This window comes from Salvelinus alpinus, chromosome 11, assembly GCF_045679555.1.
Source record: "Salvelinus alpinus chromosome 11, SLU_Salpinus.1, whole genome shotgun sequence".
Classification (NCBI taxonomy): Eukaryota; Metazoa; Chordata; class Actinopteri; order Salmoniformes; family Salmonidae; genus Salvelinus; species Salvelinus alpinus.
The window spans coordinates 27,983,767-28,001,787 of record NC_092096.1 but is presented as its reverse complement, the minus strand read 5'-3'; the positions used below and the strand labels follow the sequence as shown (position 1 = coordinate 28,001,787).

At 47.6% G+C, this 18,021-nt stretch overlaps 1 protein-coding gene across 6 annotated transcripts in view; it reads left to right on the top strand.

Annotated features, from left to right (window-relative positions):
- LOC139533827 (ankyrin repeat and sterile alpha motif domain-containing protein 1B-like) overlaps positions 1 to 18,021 on the top strand; it is a 330,155-nt gene that overhangs the window by 96,807 nt on the left and 215,327 nt on the right. For all 6 annotated transcript variants that reach the window (XM_071332244.1, XM_071332241.1, XM_071332242.1 and 3 more), the window contains exons 4-6: positions 8,523 to 8,675; positions 10,206 to 10,352; positions 13,827 to 13,902. In XM_071332244.1, coding sequence (XP_071188345.1) covers positions 8,523 to 8,675; positions 10,206 to 10,352; positions 13,827 to 13,902 — 376 coding nt within the window. The remainder of the gene's footprint in view (positions 1 to 8,522; positions 8,676 to 10,205; positions 10,353 to 13,826; positions 13,903 to 18,021) is intronic.

The following is an 18,021-nucleotide window of genomic DNA, read 5'->3' as shown; positions in this document are numbered from 1 at the left end:
GTTAGCAGAACACGTTATGACAGACAGGTATTGGTGTGTTGTTAGCAGAACACGTTATGACAGACAGGTATTGGTGTGTTGTTAGCAGAACACGTTATGACAGACAGGTATTGGTGTGTTGTTAGCAGAACACGTTATGACAGACAGGTATTGGTGTGTTGTTAGCAGAACACGTTATGACAGACAGGTATTGGTGTGTTGTTAGCAGAACACGTTATGACAGACAGGTATTGGTTTGTTGTTAGCAGCACACGTTATGACAGACAGGTATTGGTGTGTTGTTAGCAGCACACGTTATGACAGACAGGTATTGGTGTGTTATTAGCAGAACACGTTATGACAGACAGGTATTGGTGTGTTATTAGCAGCACACGTTATGACAGACAGGTATTGGTGTGTTATTAGCAGCACACGTTATGACAGACATGTATTGGTGTGTTATTAGCAGCACACGTTATGACAGACAGGTATTGGTGTGTTGTTAGCAGAACACGTTATGACAGACAGGTATTGGTGTGTTATTAGCAGAACACGTTATGACAGACAGGTATTGGTGTGTTGTTAGCAGCACACGTTATGACAGACAGGTATTGGTGTGTTATTAGCATAACACGTTATGACAGACAGGTATTGGTGTGTTAGCAGCACACGTTATGACAGACAGATATTGGTGTGTTGTTAGCAGAACACGTTACGACAGACAGGTATTGGTGTGTTGTTAGCAGCACACGTTATGACAGACAGGTATTGGTGTGTTGTTAGCAGCACACGTTATGACAGACAGGTATTGGTGTGTTATTAGCAGAACACGTTATGACAGACAGGTATTGGTGTGTTATTAGCAGAACACGTTATGACAGACAGGTATTGGTGTGTTATTAGCAGCACACGTTATGACAGCCAGGTATTGGTGTGTTATTAGCAGAACACGTTATGACAGCCAGGTATTGGTGTGTTATTAGCAGAACACGTTATGACAGCCAGGTATTGGTGTGTTATTAGCAGAACACGTTATGACAGACAGGTATTGGTGTGTTGTTAGCAGCAGGTAGCTGTTGCTTATAGCTCATTCAGCGATTATGTGCTGTCTGCTGGCTGATATCAGTAAGCTGTCAGAGCTAATGGAAATATATTGGCTTCCTTTGACAACATAGAGTGACGGTTCCCTGTCTCTATCCCACCCTCTCTGTATCAGCAGTGCGCACAGTTCTGTTATGGAAGATTCCACTATAGAAAGGGGAGGAGGGGGGATAGAAAAGGGGGAACGGAGCGTTTGATTGGCCCGTCAGGCGCAGCCTTGTAGCAGGCTGTAGTGTTTTTGCCCCCTGCGTCGGTCAGTATGTGTTTACTGTGTGGGTTTGTGTCTTTTACCTTTTTTTCATTACTGTTCTCTCTCTCTTTCCCTCTTTTCTCTCTTCTCTCACTCTCTCTCTCTTCTCTCACTCTCTCTCGCTCTCTCTTTACCTCTCTCGCTCTCTCTTTACCTCTCTCGCTCTCTCTTTACCTCTCTCGCTCTCTCTTTACCTCTCTCGCTCTCTCTTTACCTCTTTCCCGCTCTCTCTCTCTCGCGCTCTCTCTCTCTCCTTCCCTCCACTGTACTGCAGAGAGGAATAAATTAAAGAGGGATGAGGAGAGGAAGAGGGGAGTGCCATAGCTCTCGAGGGAAGAGAGAGCAGGCATGTACTGAGGCACAAAAGTGGTAGGAGAGGGGGAGCGTGTATGTGTGAAGAGAATATTCCAGGGGTGTATGCTGTTTCAGAGTCAGGGGGAAAGAAGGCAATAGCAGTGAAAAAGGGGGGTCTGGAATAGTGTGTATGTTCGTGTGTATGTTCATACTATACATGCCCGTGTGTGTATGTGTTTGTGTACCTTTTCCTTGATGACAGCTTTGCACACTCTTGGCATTCTCTCAACCAGCTTCATGAGGAATGCTTTCCAACAGCTTTGAAGGAGTTCCCACATATGCTGAGCACTTGTTGGCTGCTTTTCCTTCACTCTGCGGTCCAACTCATGTCATCTATAAAATAGCCTCCAACACTCTACTCAACAAACTGGATGCAGTCTATCACAGTGCCATCCGTTTTGTCACCAAAGCCCCATACACTACCCACCATTGCAACCTGTACGCTCTCGTTTGTTGGCCCTCGCTTCATACTCGTCGCCAAACCCACTGGCTACAGGTTATCTACAGGTCTCTGCTAGGTAAAGCCCCGCCTTATCTCAGCTCACTGGTCACCATAGCAGCACCCACTCGTAGCACGCGCTCCAGCAGGTATATCTCACTGGTCACCCACAAAGCCAATTCCTCCTTTGGGTCGTCTTTCCTTCCAGTTCTCTGCTGCCAATGACTGGAACGAACTGCAAAAATCTCTGAAGCTGGAAACACTTATCTCCCTCACTAGCTTTAAGCACCAGCTGTCAGAGCAGCTCACAGATTACTGCACCTGTACATAGCCTATCTATAATTTAGCCCAAACAACTACCTCTTCCCCTACTGTATTTATTTAGCTCCTTTGCACCCCATTATTTCTATATTGTATTTACCTCGCCACCATGGCCTTTTTTTGCCTTTACCTCCCTTATCTCACCTCATTTGCTCACATTGTATATAGACTTATTTTTCTACTGTATTATTGACTGTATGTTTTGTTTATTCCATGTGTAACTCTGTGTTGTATGTGTCGAATTGCTATGCTTTATCTTGGCCAGGTCGATGTTGCAAATGAGAACTTGTTCTCAACTAGCCTACCTGGCGAAATAAAATAAATAAAAAACACACACTCTACTCACACACCCACACAGTACACACACAGAATTAGGAGGAAAAGGATGTTTCCTTTATTAATTGAACCAGCACATCACTTTCCATTCCATCTCTTGTCCACAATGAACCCTGATGTGTATATGTGAGAGAGAACGTGTGTCTGAGAGTGTTTGTCTGTGAGAGGGAGAAACAGTGAGAGAGTGTGTGTATGTGGTACGTGTGTATATGTGTGTATATACATGTGTGTGTGTGTGTGTATGTATGTATATATATATGTCTGTGTATATATATATGTCTGTGTGTATATATATATGTGTGGTATACAGTATCAACAGCATGCTTGTGGAACCAATCATTCCTTTTTGTAATGCTCTCCTGCTGTGTCCTGTACTACCCTGTACGGCTGTGTTCTGCACTAACCTGTACGGCTGTGTTCTGCACTACCCTGTACGGCTGTGCTCTGCACTACCCTGTACGGCTGTGCTCTGAACTACCCTGTACGGCTGTGCTCTGAACTACCCTGTACGGCTGTGCTCTGTACTACCCTGTACGGCGGTGCTCTGCACTACCCTGTACGGCGGTGCTCTGTACTACCCTGTACGGCGGTGCTCTGTACTACCCTGTACGGCGGTGCTCTGTACTACCTCCGTACGGCGGTGCTCTGTACTACCTCCGTACGGCGGTGTCGTGTACTACCTCCGTACGGCGGTGTCGTGTACTGCCCGGTACGGCGGTGTCGTGTACTGCCCGGTACGGCGGTGTCGTGTACTGCCCGGTACGGCGGTGTCCTGTACTGCCCTGTACGGCGGTGTCCTGTACTGCCCTGTACGGCTGTGCTCTGTACTGCCCTGTACGGCTGTGCTCTGTACTGCCCTGTACGGCTGTGCTCTGTACTGCCCTGTACGGCTGTGCTCTGTACTGCCCTGTACGGCTGTGCTCTGTACTGCCCTGTACGGCTGTGCTCTGTACAGCCCTGTATGCTACAGAGTGCCCTCATATTATCCTGAGCATGTGACCTGACAAGGAGGTTGTGTGGTACTGACCATAGACCAGGGATGGGCAATAGTCCCCCCTCCCTCACCTTGCGAGCAAAACATTTTAGCACCACCCCTGCAATTGTACACATTTTTTTATATGACATCTGAGTGAGAGTGACTAATATAAGGAGGGCTGCCAGTTGCCCATCCCTGACAGACTGTTAGCAGGGGGGGATAGAAGGCTACACTGACAGAGACTGTTAACAGGGGGGATAGAAGGCTACACTGACAGAGACTGTTAACAGGGGTGATAGAAGGCTACACTGACAGAGACTGTTAGCAGGGGTGATAGAAGGCTACACTGACAGAGACTGTTAGCAGGGGTGATAGAAGGCTACACTGACAGAGACTGTTAACAGGGGGGATAGAAGGCTACATTGACCATAGACTGTTAGCAGGGGTGATAGAAGGCTACACTGACCATAGACTGTTAGCAGGGGTGATAGAAGGCTACACTGACCATAGACTGTTAGCAGGGGTGATAGAAGGCTACACTGACCATAGACTGTTAACAGGGGGGATAGAAGGCTACACTGACCATAGACGGACAGCAGGGGGGATAGAAGGCTACACTGACCATAGACTGTTAGAAGGGGTGATAGAAGGCTACACTGACCATCGACTGTTAGAAGGGGGGATAGAAGGCTACACTGACCATAGACTGTTAACAGGGGGGATAGAAGGCTACACTGACCATAGACTGTTAGCAGGGGGGATAGAAGGCTACATTGACCATAGACTGTTAACAGGGGGGATAGAAGGCTACACTGACCATAGACTGTTAGCAGGGGGGATAGAAGGCTACATTGACCATAGACTGTTAACAGGGGGGATAGAAGGCTACACTGACCATCGACTGTTAGAAGGGGGGATAGAAGGCTACACTGACCATAGACTGTTAGAAGGGGGGATAGAAGGCTACACTGACCATAGACTGTTAACAGGGGTGATAGAAGGCTACACTGACCATCGACTGTTAGAAGGGGGGATAGAAGGCTACACTGACCATAGACTGTTAGAAGGGGGGATAGAAGGCTACACTGACCATAGACTGTTAACAGGGGTGATAGAAGGCTACACTGACCATAGACGGACAGCAGGGGTGATAGAAGGCTACACTGACCATAGACTGTTAGAAGGGGGGATAGAAGGCTACACTGACCATAGACTGTTAGAAGGGGGGATAGAAGGCTACACTGACCATCGACTGTTAGAAGGGGGGATAGAAGGCTACACTGACCATAGACTGTTAGAAGGGGGGATAGAAGGCTACACTGACCATCGACTGTTAGAAGGGGGGATAGAAGGCTACACTGACCATAGACTGTTAGAAGGGGGGATAGAAGGCTACACTGACCATCGACTGTTAGCAGGGGGGATAGAAGGCTACACTGACCATAGACTGTTAACAGGGGGGATAGAAGGCTACACTGACCATAGACTGTTAACAGGGGGGATAGAAGGCTACACTGACCATAGACGGACAGCAGGGGGGATAGAAGGCTACACTGACCATCGACTGTTAGCAGGGGTGATAGAAGGCTACACTGACCATAGACTGTTAGCAGGGGTGATAGAAGGCTACACTGACCATAGACTGTTAACAGGGGGGATAGAAGGCTACACTGACCATAGACGGACAGCAGGGGGGATAGAAGGCTACACTGACCATAGACTGTTAGAAGGGGTGATAGAAGGCTACACTGACCATCGACTGTTAGAAGGGGGGATAGAAGGCTACACTGACCATAGACTGTTAACAGGGGGGATAGAAGGCTACACTGACCATAGACTGTTAGCAGGGGGGATAGAAGGCTACATTGACCATAGACTGTTAACAGGGGGGATAGAAGGCTACACTGACCATAGACTGTTAGCAGGGGGGATAGAAGGCTACATTGACCATAGACTGTTAACAGGGGGGATAGAAGGCTACACTGACCATCGACTGTTAGAAGGGGGGATAGAAGGCTACACTGACCATAGACTGTTAGAAGGGGGGATAGAAGGCTACACTGACCATAGACTGTTAACAGGGGTGATAGAAGGCTACACTGACCATCGACTGTTAGAAGGGGGGATAGAAGGCTACACTGACCATAGACTGTTAGAAGGGGGGATAGAAGGCTACACTGACCATAGACTGTTAACAGGGGTGATAGAAGGCTACACTGACCATAGACGGACAGCAGGGGTGATAGAAGGCTACACTGACCATAGACTGTTAGAAGGGGGGATAGAAGGCTACACTGACCATAGACTGTTAGAAGGGGGGATAGAAGGCTACACTGACCATCGACTGTTAGAAGGGGGGATAGAAGGCTACACTGACCATAGACTGTTAGAAGGGGGGATAGAAGGCTACACTGACCATCGACTGTTAGAAGGGGGGATAGAAGGCTACACTGACCATAGACTGTTAGAAGGGGGGATAGAAGGCTACACTGACCATCGACTGTTAGCAGGGGGGATAGAAGGCTACACTGACCATAGACTGTTAACAGGGGGGATAGAAGGCTACACTGACCATAGACTGTTAACAGGGGGGATAGAAGGCTACACTGACCATAGACGGACAGCAGGGGGGATAGAAGGCTACACTGACCATCGACTGTTAGCAGGGGGATAGAAGGCTACACTGACCATAGACGGACAGCAGGGGGGATAGAAGGCTACACTGACCATAGACTGTTAGCAGGGGGTGATAGAAGGCTACACTGACCATAGACTGTTAACAGGGGGGATAGAAGGCTACACTGACCATAGACTGTTAACAGGGGGGATAGAAGGCTACACTGACCATAGACTGTTAACAGGGGGGATAGAAGGCTACACTGACCATAGACTGTTAACATGGGGGATAGAAGGCTACACTGACCATAGACTGTTAACAGGGGGGATAGAAGGCTACACTGACCATAGACTGTTACCAGGGGGGATAGAAGGCTACACTGACCATAGACTGTTAACAGGGGGGATAGAAGGCTACACTGACCATAGACTGTTAACAGGGGGGATAGAAGGCTACACTGACCATAGACTGTTACCAGGGGGGATAGAAGGCTACACTGACCATAGACTGTTAACAGGGGGGATAGAAGGCTACACTGACCATAGACTGTTAACAGGGGGGATAGAAGGCTACACTGACTGTCAAGTTGTCTAGGTGTTATAATTATTTCAGCTCTGCCCAAACTTGAAAACGGCTTGCTCAACCCGTGAAGGATGCAAAGGGACAACTCAATTCCTTTCCAGTGTTTTATTATGGTTTTGATGCCATTTGTTGAATATGTTGAAACAGTTGATTTGTTGAATAGAGTAGTTGAATGACAGAGGAATAGGAATAGGTTGATAACCTTAAACAGAGAATAAACATGCATTATTTTACACTAAACAATGCATGACACAGCAACAAAGCATGGCTTTGAATAAAGTAAACGTTTAAACAATTTAATCTAGCACTTCTAGCAATTACTTCTGCAGTCAGAAAATATCCACAACAAAAGAAGTCACCACTCCTCCTACCAGAGTTAAACATGTAAATTGTGCTAAGCACTGGATGCAACATAATAAATAATTCCAAACATTACATACCAGTTGCGTCTTTAGGGTTGAACAATGAGCTGTGTGTATGTTGAGGACCAAACATTTTATACCCATGCTTATCTGGCAGGTGCGCATGTAAAAGTAGTCCCTCCAGAAATCCTGGCTCAATTTTTTAGTTCCACCCGTGTTTTTGGGTTATCTGCCCTCTTGAGGCCTGGAGTTCTTTAAAGGAAGAGCTGCCATTGTGCTCATGTTTTGAGTGTTCTGTTTTTTGACGCAACACTGACCATAGACTGTTAACAGGGGGGATAGAAGGCTACACTGACCATAGACTGTTAACAGGGGGGATAGAAGGCTACACTGACCATAGACTGTTAACATGGGGGATAGAAGGCTACACTGACCATAGACTGTTAACAGGGGGGATAGAAGGCTACACTGACCATAGACTGTTAACAGGGGGGATAGAAGGCTACACTGACCATAGACTGTTAACAGGGGGGATAGAAGGCTACACTGACCATAGACGGACAGCAGGGGGGGATAGAAGGCTACACTGACCATAGACTGTTAACAGGGGGGATAGAAGGCTACACTGACCATAGACTGTTAACAGGGGGGATAGAAGGCTACACTGACCATAGACTGTTAACAGGGGGGATAGAAGGCTACACTGACAGAGACTGTTAGCAGGGGAGATAGAAGGCTACACTGACCATAGACTGTTAACAGGGGGATAGAAGGCTACACTGACCATAGACTGTTAGCAGGGGGGATAGAAGGCTACACTGACCATAGACTGTTAGCAGGGGGGATAGAAGGCTACACTGACCATAGACTGTTAACAGGGGGGATAGAAGGCTACACTGACCATAGACGGACAGCAGGGGGGATAGAAGGCTACACTGACCATAGACGGACAGCAGGGGGGGATAGAAGGCTACTGTGGGCAGTTCTGGGACAGATGAATTGGGTTGAAGAGAAGAACACTGCCCTGGAGATTCAGGAGAGTCCTCTGGTCAACTGTGTGTGTGACACTAGAGTTTGTCCCACACAGTAGATGGAGCTGTGGATGCAAAGACTGACAGTCCATGAGGTCAACATAATAGATGGATCCATATTGTGAAGCGATACATAGTTTTTTTACTCAGACAGTTGTTCCCCCCTGCATACAGAACCATGAGAGGGAGACAGCGCTGCACTGTGCGGCCCAGTACGGCCACTCTGAGGTGGTGTCCATCCTACTGCAGGAGCTGACAGACCCCACCATGAGGAACAGTCGCGACGAGACGCCCCTGGACCTGGCCGCGCTCTACGGACGACTTCAGGTGAGGATGGACCTGAGCAAGGTTTCTTCCTTCTACAGAGTTTCCCCAAGCCAATGTGCCTCTGATTCTGCTTTTTCTCTGTGGTCTAGAAAATTATTTTATAAATGCATTTGATAGAGAGAGAGAGGGTGTTTGAGAGTTGTGCCAGTTCAGGACTACAACAATACACTATATATACAAAAGTATGTGGACACCCCTTCAAATTAGTGGATTTGGCTGTTTCAGCCACACCCGTTGCTGACAGGTGTAAGTAATTGAGCACACAGCCATGCAATCTCCATAGTCACACATTGGCAGTAGAATGGCCTTACTGAAGAGTTCAGTGACTCAACATGGTGCCGTCATAGGATGTCACCTTTCCAACAAGTCAGTTCATCAAATTTCTACCCTGCTAGAGCTGCTCCAGTCAACTATAAGTACTGTTATTGTCAGGTGGAAACGTCTAGGAGCAACAACGGCTCAGACACGAAGTGGTAGGCCACACAATTTCACAGAATGGGACTCCCGAGTGCTGATGCGTGTAGCGCGTAAAAATCGTCTGTCCTCGGTTGAAACACCACCGAGTTCCAAACTGCCTCTGGAAGCAACTTCAGCACAATAACTGTTTGTTGGGAGCTTCATGAAATGGGATTCCATGGCTGAGCAGCCAAACACAAGCCTAAGATAACCATGCTCAATGTCAAGCGTATGCTGGAGTGGTCTAATTCTCGCCGCAATTGGACTATGGAGCAGTGGAAACGCGTTCTCTGGAGTGATGAATCACACTTCACCATCTGGCAGTCCGACGAATCTAGATTTGGCGGATGCCAGGAGAACACTACCTGGCCCAATGCATAGTGCCAACTGTAAAGTTTGGTGGAGGAATAATGGTCTGGGGTTGTTTTTCATGGTTTGGGCCCCTTAGTTCCAGTGAAGGGAAATCTTAACGCTACAGCATACAATGACATTCTAGACGATTCTGTGCTTCCAACTTTGTGGCAACAGTTTGGGGAAGGCCCTGTTTCAGAATGACAATGCCCCCGTGCACAAAGCGAGGTCCATACCGAAATGGTTTGTCGATTGGTGTGGAAGAACTTGAATGGTCTGCACAGAGCCCTGATCTCAACCCCATCGAACAGCTTTGGGATGAAATGGAACGCCGACAGCGAGCCAGGCCTAATTGCCCAACATCAGTGCGCAACATCACTAATGCTCTTGTGGCTGAAAGGAAGCAAGTCCCCACAGCAATGTTCCAACATCTAGTGGAAAGCCTTCCCAGAAGAGTGGAGGATGTTATAGCAGCAAAGGGGGGACCAACTCCATATTAATGCCTATGATTTTGAAATGAGATGTTCGACGAGGAGGTGTCCACATACGTTTGGTCCTGACGTGGCTTGTGGTACTGACGGTCTGAAAACAATGTTGTATGTAATACTGTAGTAACCGACAAGGGCCTGTATCAAATAACTACACATTTAGATCTTAGAACTCATGTCCTCTGGGCTTGAACCCCTCTCTCCTCCCCTCTCCTCACCTCTCCTCCCTTCCCAGGTGGTCTGTATGTTGGTGACCGCCCACCCCAACCTGATGAGCAGCCACGGGACAAGGCGCCACACACCCCTGCACCTGGCCGCCCGCAACGGGCACCACTCAGCCGTGCACACCCTGCTGGAAGCCGGCATGGACGTCAACTCCCAGGTCAGCGGTCTAGGGGTCAGGGTCACTGTGGAGTCAGGGGTGGGTGGGTATGGGTTGCGAGGGGGATGAGGAGGGTGTCGTAGGTTAGCTTTTATTCTGCAGGTGTGTTGTTGGGGGGGGGGGGGGGGGGTCACTCTGCGTCTCTACTTCAATACAACATGTTCTCCTGTAGAGGGAGGTGAAGAGAGGTGAGCTAAATGTCAACTCAGCCTTAAAGGAAATCTCCTCCCAAAAACAATCTTTTGGTATTTGTTTCATTTTGTCAGCAATCAAGTTTTCAAGATAGGTGACTTTCAAAATACAGAAATAATCCCTGTATGGTGCATTTAGCATCACCTGGTAGTCAGGGTGAAACCAGGCTTCAGCTTTGTAACAGTTCTCTTCCCTCCTGCAGGAGTCTCTTTAGCTCAAGATACACTCTCTCCTCTCTCCTTGTAATGAATGTTTCAAGCCTGTCTCCTGTGTTTTTAATGAGTTGGTTCTGTATCTAAGGAGAATCTTCCTTCTACTCAACCTCTTTCTGAATATGGTTTTGCGGTAATATTAGCAGAACACAGCAACGTACAGTGTGTGTGTTTGTGAGGGGCGGTCGGAGTAGGTCAAGGATGAGTTTGAGATGTGTGTGTGTGTTGTCTTCATACATACAGTGTGGCACTGTGTGTGTGATTGCTTAAGATACAGAACATGTGTGTGTGTGTGTGTGTGTGGGGGGGGGGGGGTGTAGAATGATGTGGTTATTGAAATAAGTGAATAATTGATGGGGAACAGAGAGGGAGACAAGGATGAGAGTAGTACGGGGTGTTCCTGAGTTCATACACCCTCTCTCTCTTCACCCCCGCCCCTCTCTCTCTTCACCCTTCCCTCTCTCTTCCCCCCCCCCCCTCTCTCTCTTCACCCCGCCCCTCTCTCTCTTCACCCCGCCCCTCTCTCTCTTCACCCCGCCCCTCTCTCTCTTCACCCCGCCCCTCTCTCTCTTCACCCCCGCCCCTCTCTCTCTTCACCCTCCCCTCTCTCTTGTCCCCTCTCTCTCTCCACCCCTCCCCTCTCTCTCTCTTCACCCCTCCCCTCTCTCTCTCTTCACCCCTCCCATCTCTCTTTTCTCCCCTCCCTTCTCTCTTTTCTCCCCTCCCCTCTCTCTTTTCTCCCCTCCCCTCTCTCTTTTCTCCCCTCCCCTCTCTCTTTTCTCCCCGCCCCTCTCTCTCTTCACCCCTCCCCGCTCTCTCTTCACCCCTCCCCGCTCTCTTTTCTCTCTCTCGCTCTCTCCTCCCCTCCCCTCCCCTTCTCTCTCTCCTCCCCTCTCTCTCTCTCTCTCTCCCTCCTCCCCTCCTATCTCTCTCTCTCTCCAAAGCCACACTGTCAGATCTGTGCTTTGACGTTAAGTAGTGGAAGGAACATACAGTCCCACAGATGGTGGGGTAAATAGCAGTGTGTGTCAGTGCCTAGTAAAATAATTACATTAAAGCCCATCGTTTGAATGAATAATGAATGAGGATATCTCTCTCTCTCCCTCTCTCATTCCCTCTCTCTCTAATAATGAGGGGATTCTATATGGAGAGACCTGCTGCTCTGTAGGGAGGTAGAGAACCAAGGGCAAAAGTTGAGCCTGCTGGATATAAACACACACACATTCAGACCCCCCCGACACACACACACACACACACACACACACACACACACACACACACACACACACACACACACACACACACACACACACACACACACACACACACACACCTACACCTACTTCTTCAAGCTGTAAAGTGAATCTGAAACTATATTGAAAAAGTGAAGTGTCAAACTATATTGAAAGGCCCCAAGTTGCTCAGCGGTCTAAGGCACTGCATCACAGTGCTGAGGCACCACTACAGCCTGGGGTTCGAAACCCCAGCTGTGTCACAGCCGGCCATGACTGGAAGCCCCATAGGGCGGCATACGATTGGCCTAGCACCGTCCCGGTTAGGGGAGGGTTTGGCCTGGTGGGCTTTCCTTGGTTCATCACGCTCTAGTGATACCTAGTACTGAGCGATTAATCAACATTTAATTTTTTTCTGGTAATTAAACTAATTTACCGACGTCGGTTCAATTACTTGAGTTCCATTTAGTTCAGTTTTTTTGTGAGTCCAACATGCCGTTTCTCTAGAGAGAAATCCACGAGAGAAATCTGAGAAGTCATGAACTGTGTGGGACGCTGGGCTGAAGTGAGTTGTGGTTTTCATTAAGCAAATATTCAACCTAGATCAGCGCAGAAACATGGTAATTGACTACAATGACCATAATCCATTGTGCCAGTTTTTTCCAGATCAGAGAGGAGCAAGCGAAGTGAGTGGTTTCACTCTCACCAAAATCTGTCCAAAATATGCCCAATACGTTTCTATGGGTTTATTTTGGACCTAAACTTGTCTCCTGCCTTCCCGCCTTTGTGACAACAACACTGGTTGTTATGGCGGAGACATGCGTCTCGTCATTGTCTACAGATCTCTGGATGGAGACAATGTTCTGGCTATTGAATGTTCACTTTTTAGGTTTTGGAATTTCCATGAAACAGCTCTATAGTCATTGTAAGGTCATTATTTCATAATACGTTTAATGGGACTTCAAAAAGCGCGTCTAGGTGGGTCATGTTTCGGAGTTTCAGCGACGAGACAAGGTCGTAACTGGCAATGGGAGAAAATGTGGAGAAAAGAAAAACAAAAAAACAAAAGTAAGGCCCAACACCAAACAAAACCCCCCTCAGTCTTCAGTCAGACTCACCTGGATTGGGTGTGTGGGAACACAGGAGGAGCGGCTCTGGGTTTTGATTGGTCAATGTGTTGGATTTTTGGGGTCTTTCCTGGCTGTGTTGGTAATACCTTGGTGATAGAGGAAAGACAAGGTATAGTGCGTGTACACACACACACACACACACACACACACACACACACACACACACACACACACACACACACACACACACACACACACACACAGCATGCTTGTTGCAATTAGTCACAAGGCAGGAGCCTGGCTGGGTGTTAGTGTGAGAGATCCAGTGTGTGTGTGTCTCTGTGTGCTTTTAACATGCTTGTCTAAGTAATCACAGTTACTGTACACTAAATATTTGACAACTATGGAAATCCAAGATGGCGCCCACAGTTTCTCTGCATTGCATCATGCCACCAATAGACCAATGTATTCTACAGGGCCTAATGCCACTAGCATCCAGGCCATATAGAGAGGGAGGAAACTGCTGTGTATTTGGAATGGGACGTTTCCACCATGCGACTCTGTGTACAAAGAGTTTTCTTGGGCGATGTCTTAAAATAAATGTTTATTTCTCTCCCACATCACCCTCCCCTCTCTTGCCTTCTATTATTCGGTCTCCTCTGTCTCTCTGTCTCTGTCTCTGTCTCTCACTCTATCTGTCTCTGTCTCTGTCTCTCACTCTCTCTCTCTCTGTCTCTCTCACTCTCACTCACTCACTCTCTCTCTCAGACGGAGAATGGCAGTGCTCTCCACGAGGCAGCTCTCTATGGGAAGATGGATGTGGTTCGTCTGCTGCTAGACTCAGGTGGGTGTCATGAGAGAGTCCATGTACCCCCCCCCCCCTCATACGCCTGTTCCTGTTCCTGTCCCCGTCCCTGTCCCTGTCTCTGTTCCTGTTCTTATGTGTATGTAAACCTGTCCCCTGTGTTTACCCCCCTCATACCTCTGTTCCTGTTCTTATGTGTATGTGAACCTGTCCCCTGTGTTTACCCCCCTCATACCTCTGTTCCTGTTCTTATGCGTATGTAAACCTGTCCCCTGTGTTTACCCCCCTCATACCTCTGTTCCTGTTCTTATGTGTATGTAAACCTGTCCCCTGTGTTTACCCCCCTCATACCTCTGTTCCTGTTCTTATGTGTATGTGAACCTGTCCCCTGTGTTTACCCCCCTCATACCTCTGTCCCTGTTCCTGTTCATATGCGTACGTAAACCTGTCCCCTGTGTTTACCCCCCTCATACCTCTGTCCCTGTTCCTGTTCATATGCGTACGTAAACCTGTCCCCTGTGTTTACCCCCCTCATACCTCTGTCTCTGTTCTTATGCGTATGTAAACCTGTCCCCTGTGTTTACCCCCCTCATACCTCTGTTCCTGTTTTTATGCGTACGTAAACCTGTCCCCTGTGTTTACCCCCCTCATACCTCTGTTCCTGTTCTTATGTGTATGTAAACCTGTCCCCTGTGTTTACCCCTCTCATACCTCTGTCCCTGTTCCTGTTCATATGCGTACGTAAACCTGTCCCCTGTGTTTACCCCCCTCATACCTCTGTTCCTGTTCTTATGTGTATGTAAACCTGTCCCCTGTGTTTACCCCCCTCATACCTCTGTTCCTGTTCTTATGCGTATGTGAACCTGTCCCCTGTGTTTACCCCCCTCATACCTCTGTTCTTATGCGTATGTAAACCTGTCCCCTGTGTTTACCCCCCTCATACCTCTGTTCCTGTTCTTATGCGTATGTAAACCTGTCCCCTGTGTTTACCCCCCTCATACCTCTGTTCCTGTTCTTATGCGTATGTAAACCTGTCCCCTGTGTTTACCCCCCTCATACCTCTGTTCCTGTTCTTATGCGTATGTAAACCTGTCCCCTGTGTTTACCCCCCTCATACCTCTGTCCCTGTTCTTATGCGTATGTAAACCTGTCCCCTGTGTTTACCCCCCTCATACCTCTGTTCCTGTTCTTATGCGTATGTACACCTGTCCCCTGTGTTTACCCCCCTCATACCTCTGTCTCTGTTCTTATGCGTATGTAAACCTGTCCCCTGTGTTTACCCCCCTCATACCTCTGTTCCTGTTCTTATGTGTATGTGAACCTGTCCCCTGTGTTTACCCCCCTCATACCTCTGTTCCTGTTCTTATGTGTATGTAAACCTGTCCCCTGTGTTTACCCCCCTCATACCTCTGTTCCTGTTCTTATGTGTATGTAAACCTGTCCCCTGTGTTTACCCCCCTCATACCTCTGTTCCTGTTCTTATGTGTATGTAAACCTGTCCCCTGTGTTTACCCTCCTCATACCTCTGTTCCTGTTCTTATGTGTATGTAAACCTGTCCCCTGTGTTTACCCCCCTCATACCTCTGTTCCTGTTCTTATGTGTATGTGAACCTGTCCCCTGTGTTTACCCCCCTCATACCTCTGTTCCTGTTCTTATGCGTATGTAAACCTGTCCCCTGTGTTTACCCCCCTCATACCTCTGTTCCTGTTCTTATGTGTATGTAAACCTGTCCCCTGTGTTTACCCCCCTCATACCTCTGTCCCTGTTCCTGTTCTTATGCGTATGTAAACCTGTCCCCTGTGTTTACCCCCCTCATACCTCTGTTCCTGTTCTTATGTGTATGTAAACCTGTCCCCTGTGTTTACCCCTCTCATACCTCTGTCCCTGTTCCTGTTCTTATGCGTATGTAAACCTGTCCCCTGTGTTTACCCCCCTCATACCTCTGTTCCTGTTCTTATGTGTATGTGAACCTGTCCCCTGTGTTTACCCCCCTCATACCTCTGTCCCTGTTCCTGTTCTTATGCGTACGTAAACCTGTCCCCTGTGTTTACCCCCCTCATGCCTCTGTTCCTGTTCTTATGCGTATGTAAACCTGTCCCCTGTGTTTACCCCCCTCATACCTCTGTTCCTGTTCTTATGTGTATGTGAACCTGTCCCCTGTGTTTACCCCTCTCATACCTATGTCCCTGTTCCTGTTCATATGCGTACGTAAACCTGTCCCCTGTGTTTACCCCCCTCATACCTCTGTTCCTGTTCTTATGTGTATGTAAACCTGTCCCCTGTGTTTACCCCCCTGATACCTCTGTTCTTATGCGTACGTAAACCTGTCCCCTGTGTTTACCCCCCTCATACCTCTGTTCCTGTTCTTATGTGTATGTAAACCTGTCCCCTGTGTTTACCCCCCTCATACCTCTGTTCTTATGTGTATGTAAACCTGTCGCCTGTGTTTACCCCTCTCATACCTCTGTTCCTGTTCTTATGTGTATGTAAACCTGTCCCCTGTGTTTACCCCCCTCATACCTCTGTTCTTATGCGTATGTAAACCTGTCGCCTGTGTTTACCCCCCTCATACCTCTGTTCCTGTTCTTATGTGTATGTAAACCTGTCCCCTGTGTTTACCCCCCTCATACCTCTGTTCCTGTTCTTATGTGTATGTGAACCTGTCCCCTGTGTTTACCCCCCTCATACCTCTGTCCCTGTTCCTGTTCATATGCGTATGTAAACCTGTCCCCTGTGTTTACCCCCCTCATACCTCTGTTCCTGTTCTTATGCGTATGTAAACCTGTCCCCTGTGTTTACCCCCCTCATACCTCTGTCTCTGTTCTTATGCGTATGTAAACCTGTCCCCTGTGTTTACCCCCCTCATACCTCTGTTCCTGTTCTTATGCGTATGTAAACCTGTCCCCTGTGTTTACCCCCCTCATACCTCTGCTCCTGTTCTTATGCGTATGTGAACCTGTCCCCTGTGTTTACCCCCCTCATACCTCTGTTCCTGTTCATATGCGTACGTAAACCTGTCCCCTGTGTTTACCCCCCTCATACCTCTGTTCCTGTTCTTATGCGTATGTAAACCTGTCCCCTGTGTTTACCCTCCTCATACCTCTGTTCTTATGCGTATGTAAACCTGTCCCCTGTGTTTACCCCCCTCATACCTCTGTTCTTATGCGTATGTAAACCTGTCCCCTGTGTTTACCCCAATACTGCTGCTGATCTATCTAACACAAATGTAAGGGATGAATAATAATATGTACATATTATATAATCATGTTTCATAGCTGTGCTGTCATGCCCCTCTCCCTAACTGTCAGTCAGTGTTACAGTAGATGTGGAGAGAGAGAGGGGGACAGTAAATTATATGGAGACAGAGAGAGGGGGACAGTAGATGATATAGAGAGTGACGGTAGATGATATAGAGAGTGACGGTAGATGATATAGAGAGTGACGGTAGATGATATAGAGAGTGACGGTAGATGATATAGAGAGTGACGGTAGATGATATAGAGAGTGACGGTAGATGATATAGAGAGTGACGGTAGATGATATAGAGAGAGACGGTAGATGATATGGAGAGAGACGGTAGATGATATGGAGAGAGACGGTAGATGATAAGGAGAGTGACGGTAGATGATATAGAGAGTGACGGTAGATGATATAGAGAGTGACGGTAGATGATATAGAGAGTGACAGTAGATGATATAGAGAGTGACAGTAGATGATATAGAGAGTGATAGTAGATGATATGGAGAGAGAGTGACAGTAGATGATATGGAGAGAGAGTGACAGTAGATGATATCAAATCAAATCAAATCAAATTTTATTAGTCACATACACATGGTTAGCAGATGTTAATGCGAGTGTAGCGAAATGCTTGTGCTTCTAGTTCCGACAATGCAGTAATAACCAACAGTAATCTAACCTAACAATTCCACAACTACTACCTTACACACACACACAAGTGTAAAGGGATAAAGAATATGTACATAAAGATATATGAATGAGTGGTGGTACAGAACGGCATGGCAGATGCAGTAGATGGTATAGAGTACGGTATATACATATGAGATGAGTACTGTAGGGTATGTAAACATAAAGTGGCATAGTTTAAAGTGGCTAGTGGTACATGTATTACATAAAGATGGCAAGATGTAGTAGATGAT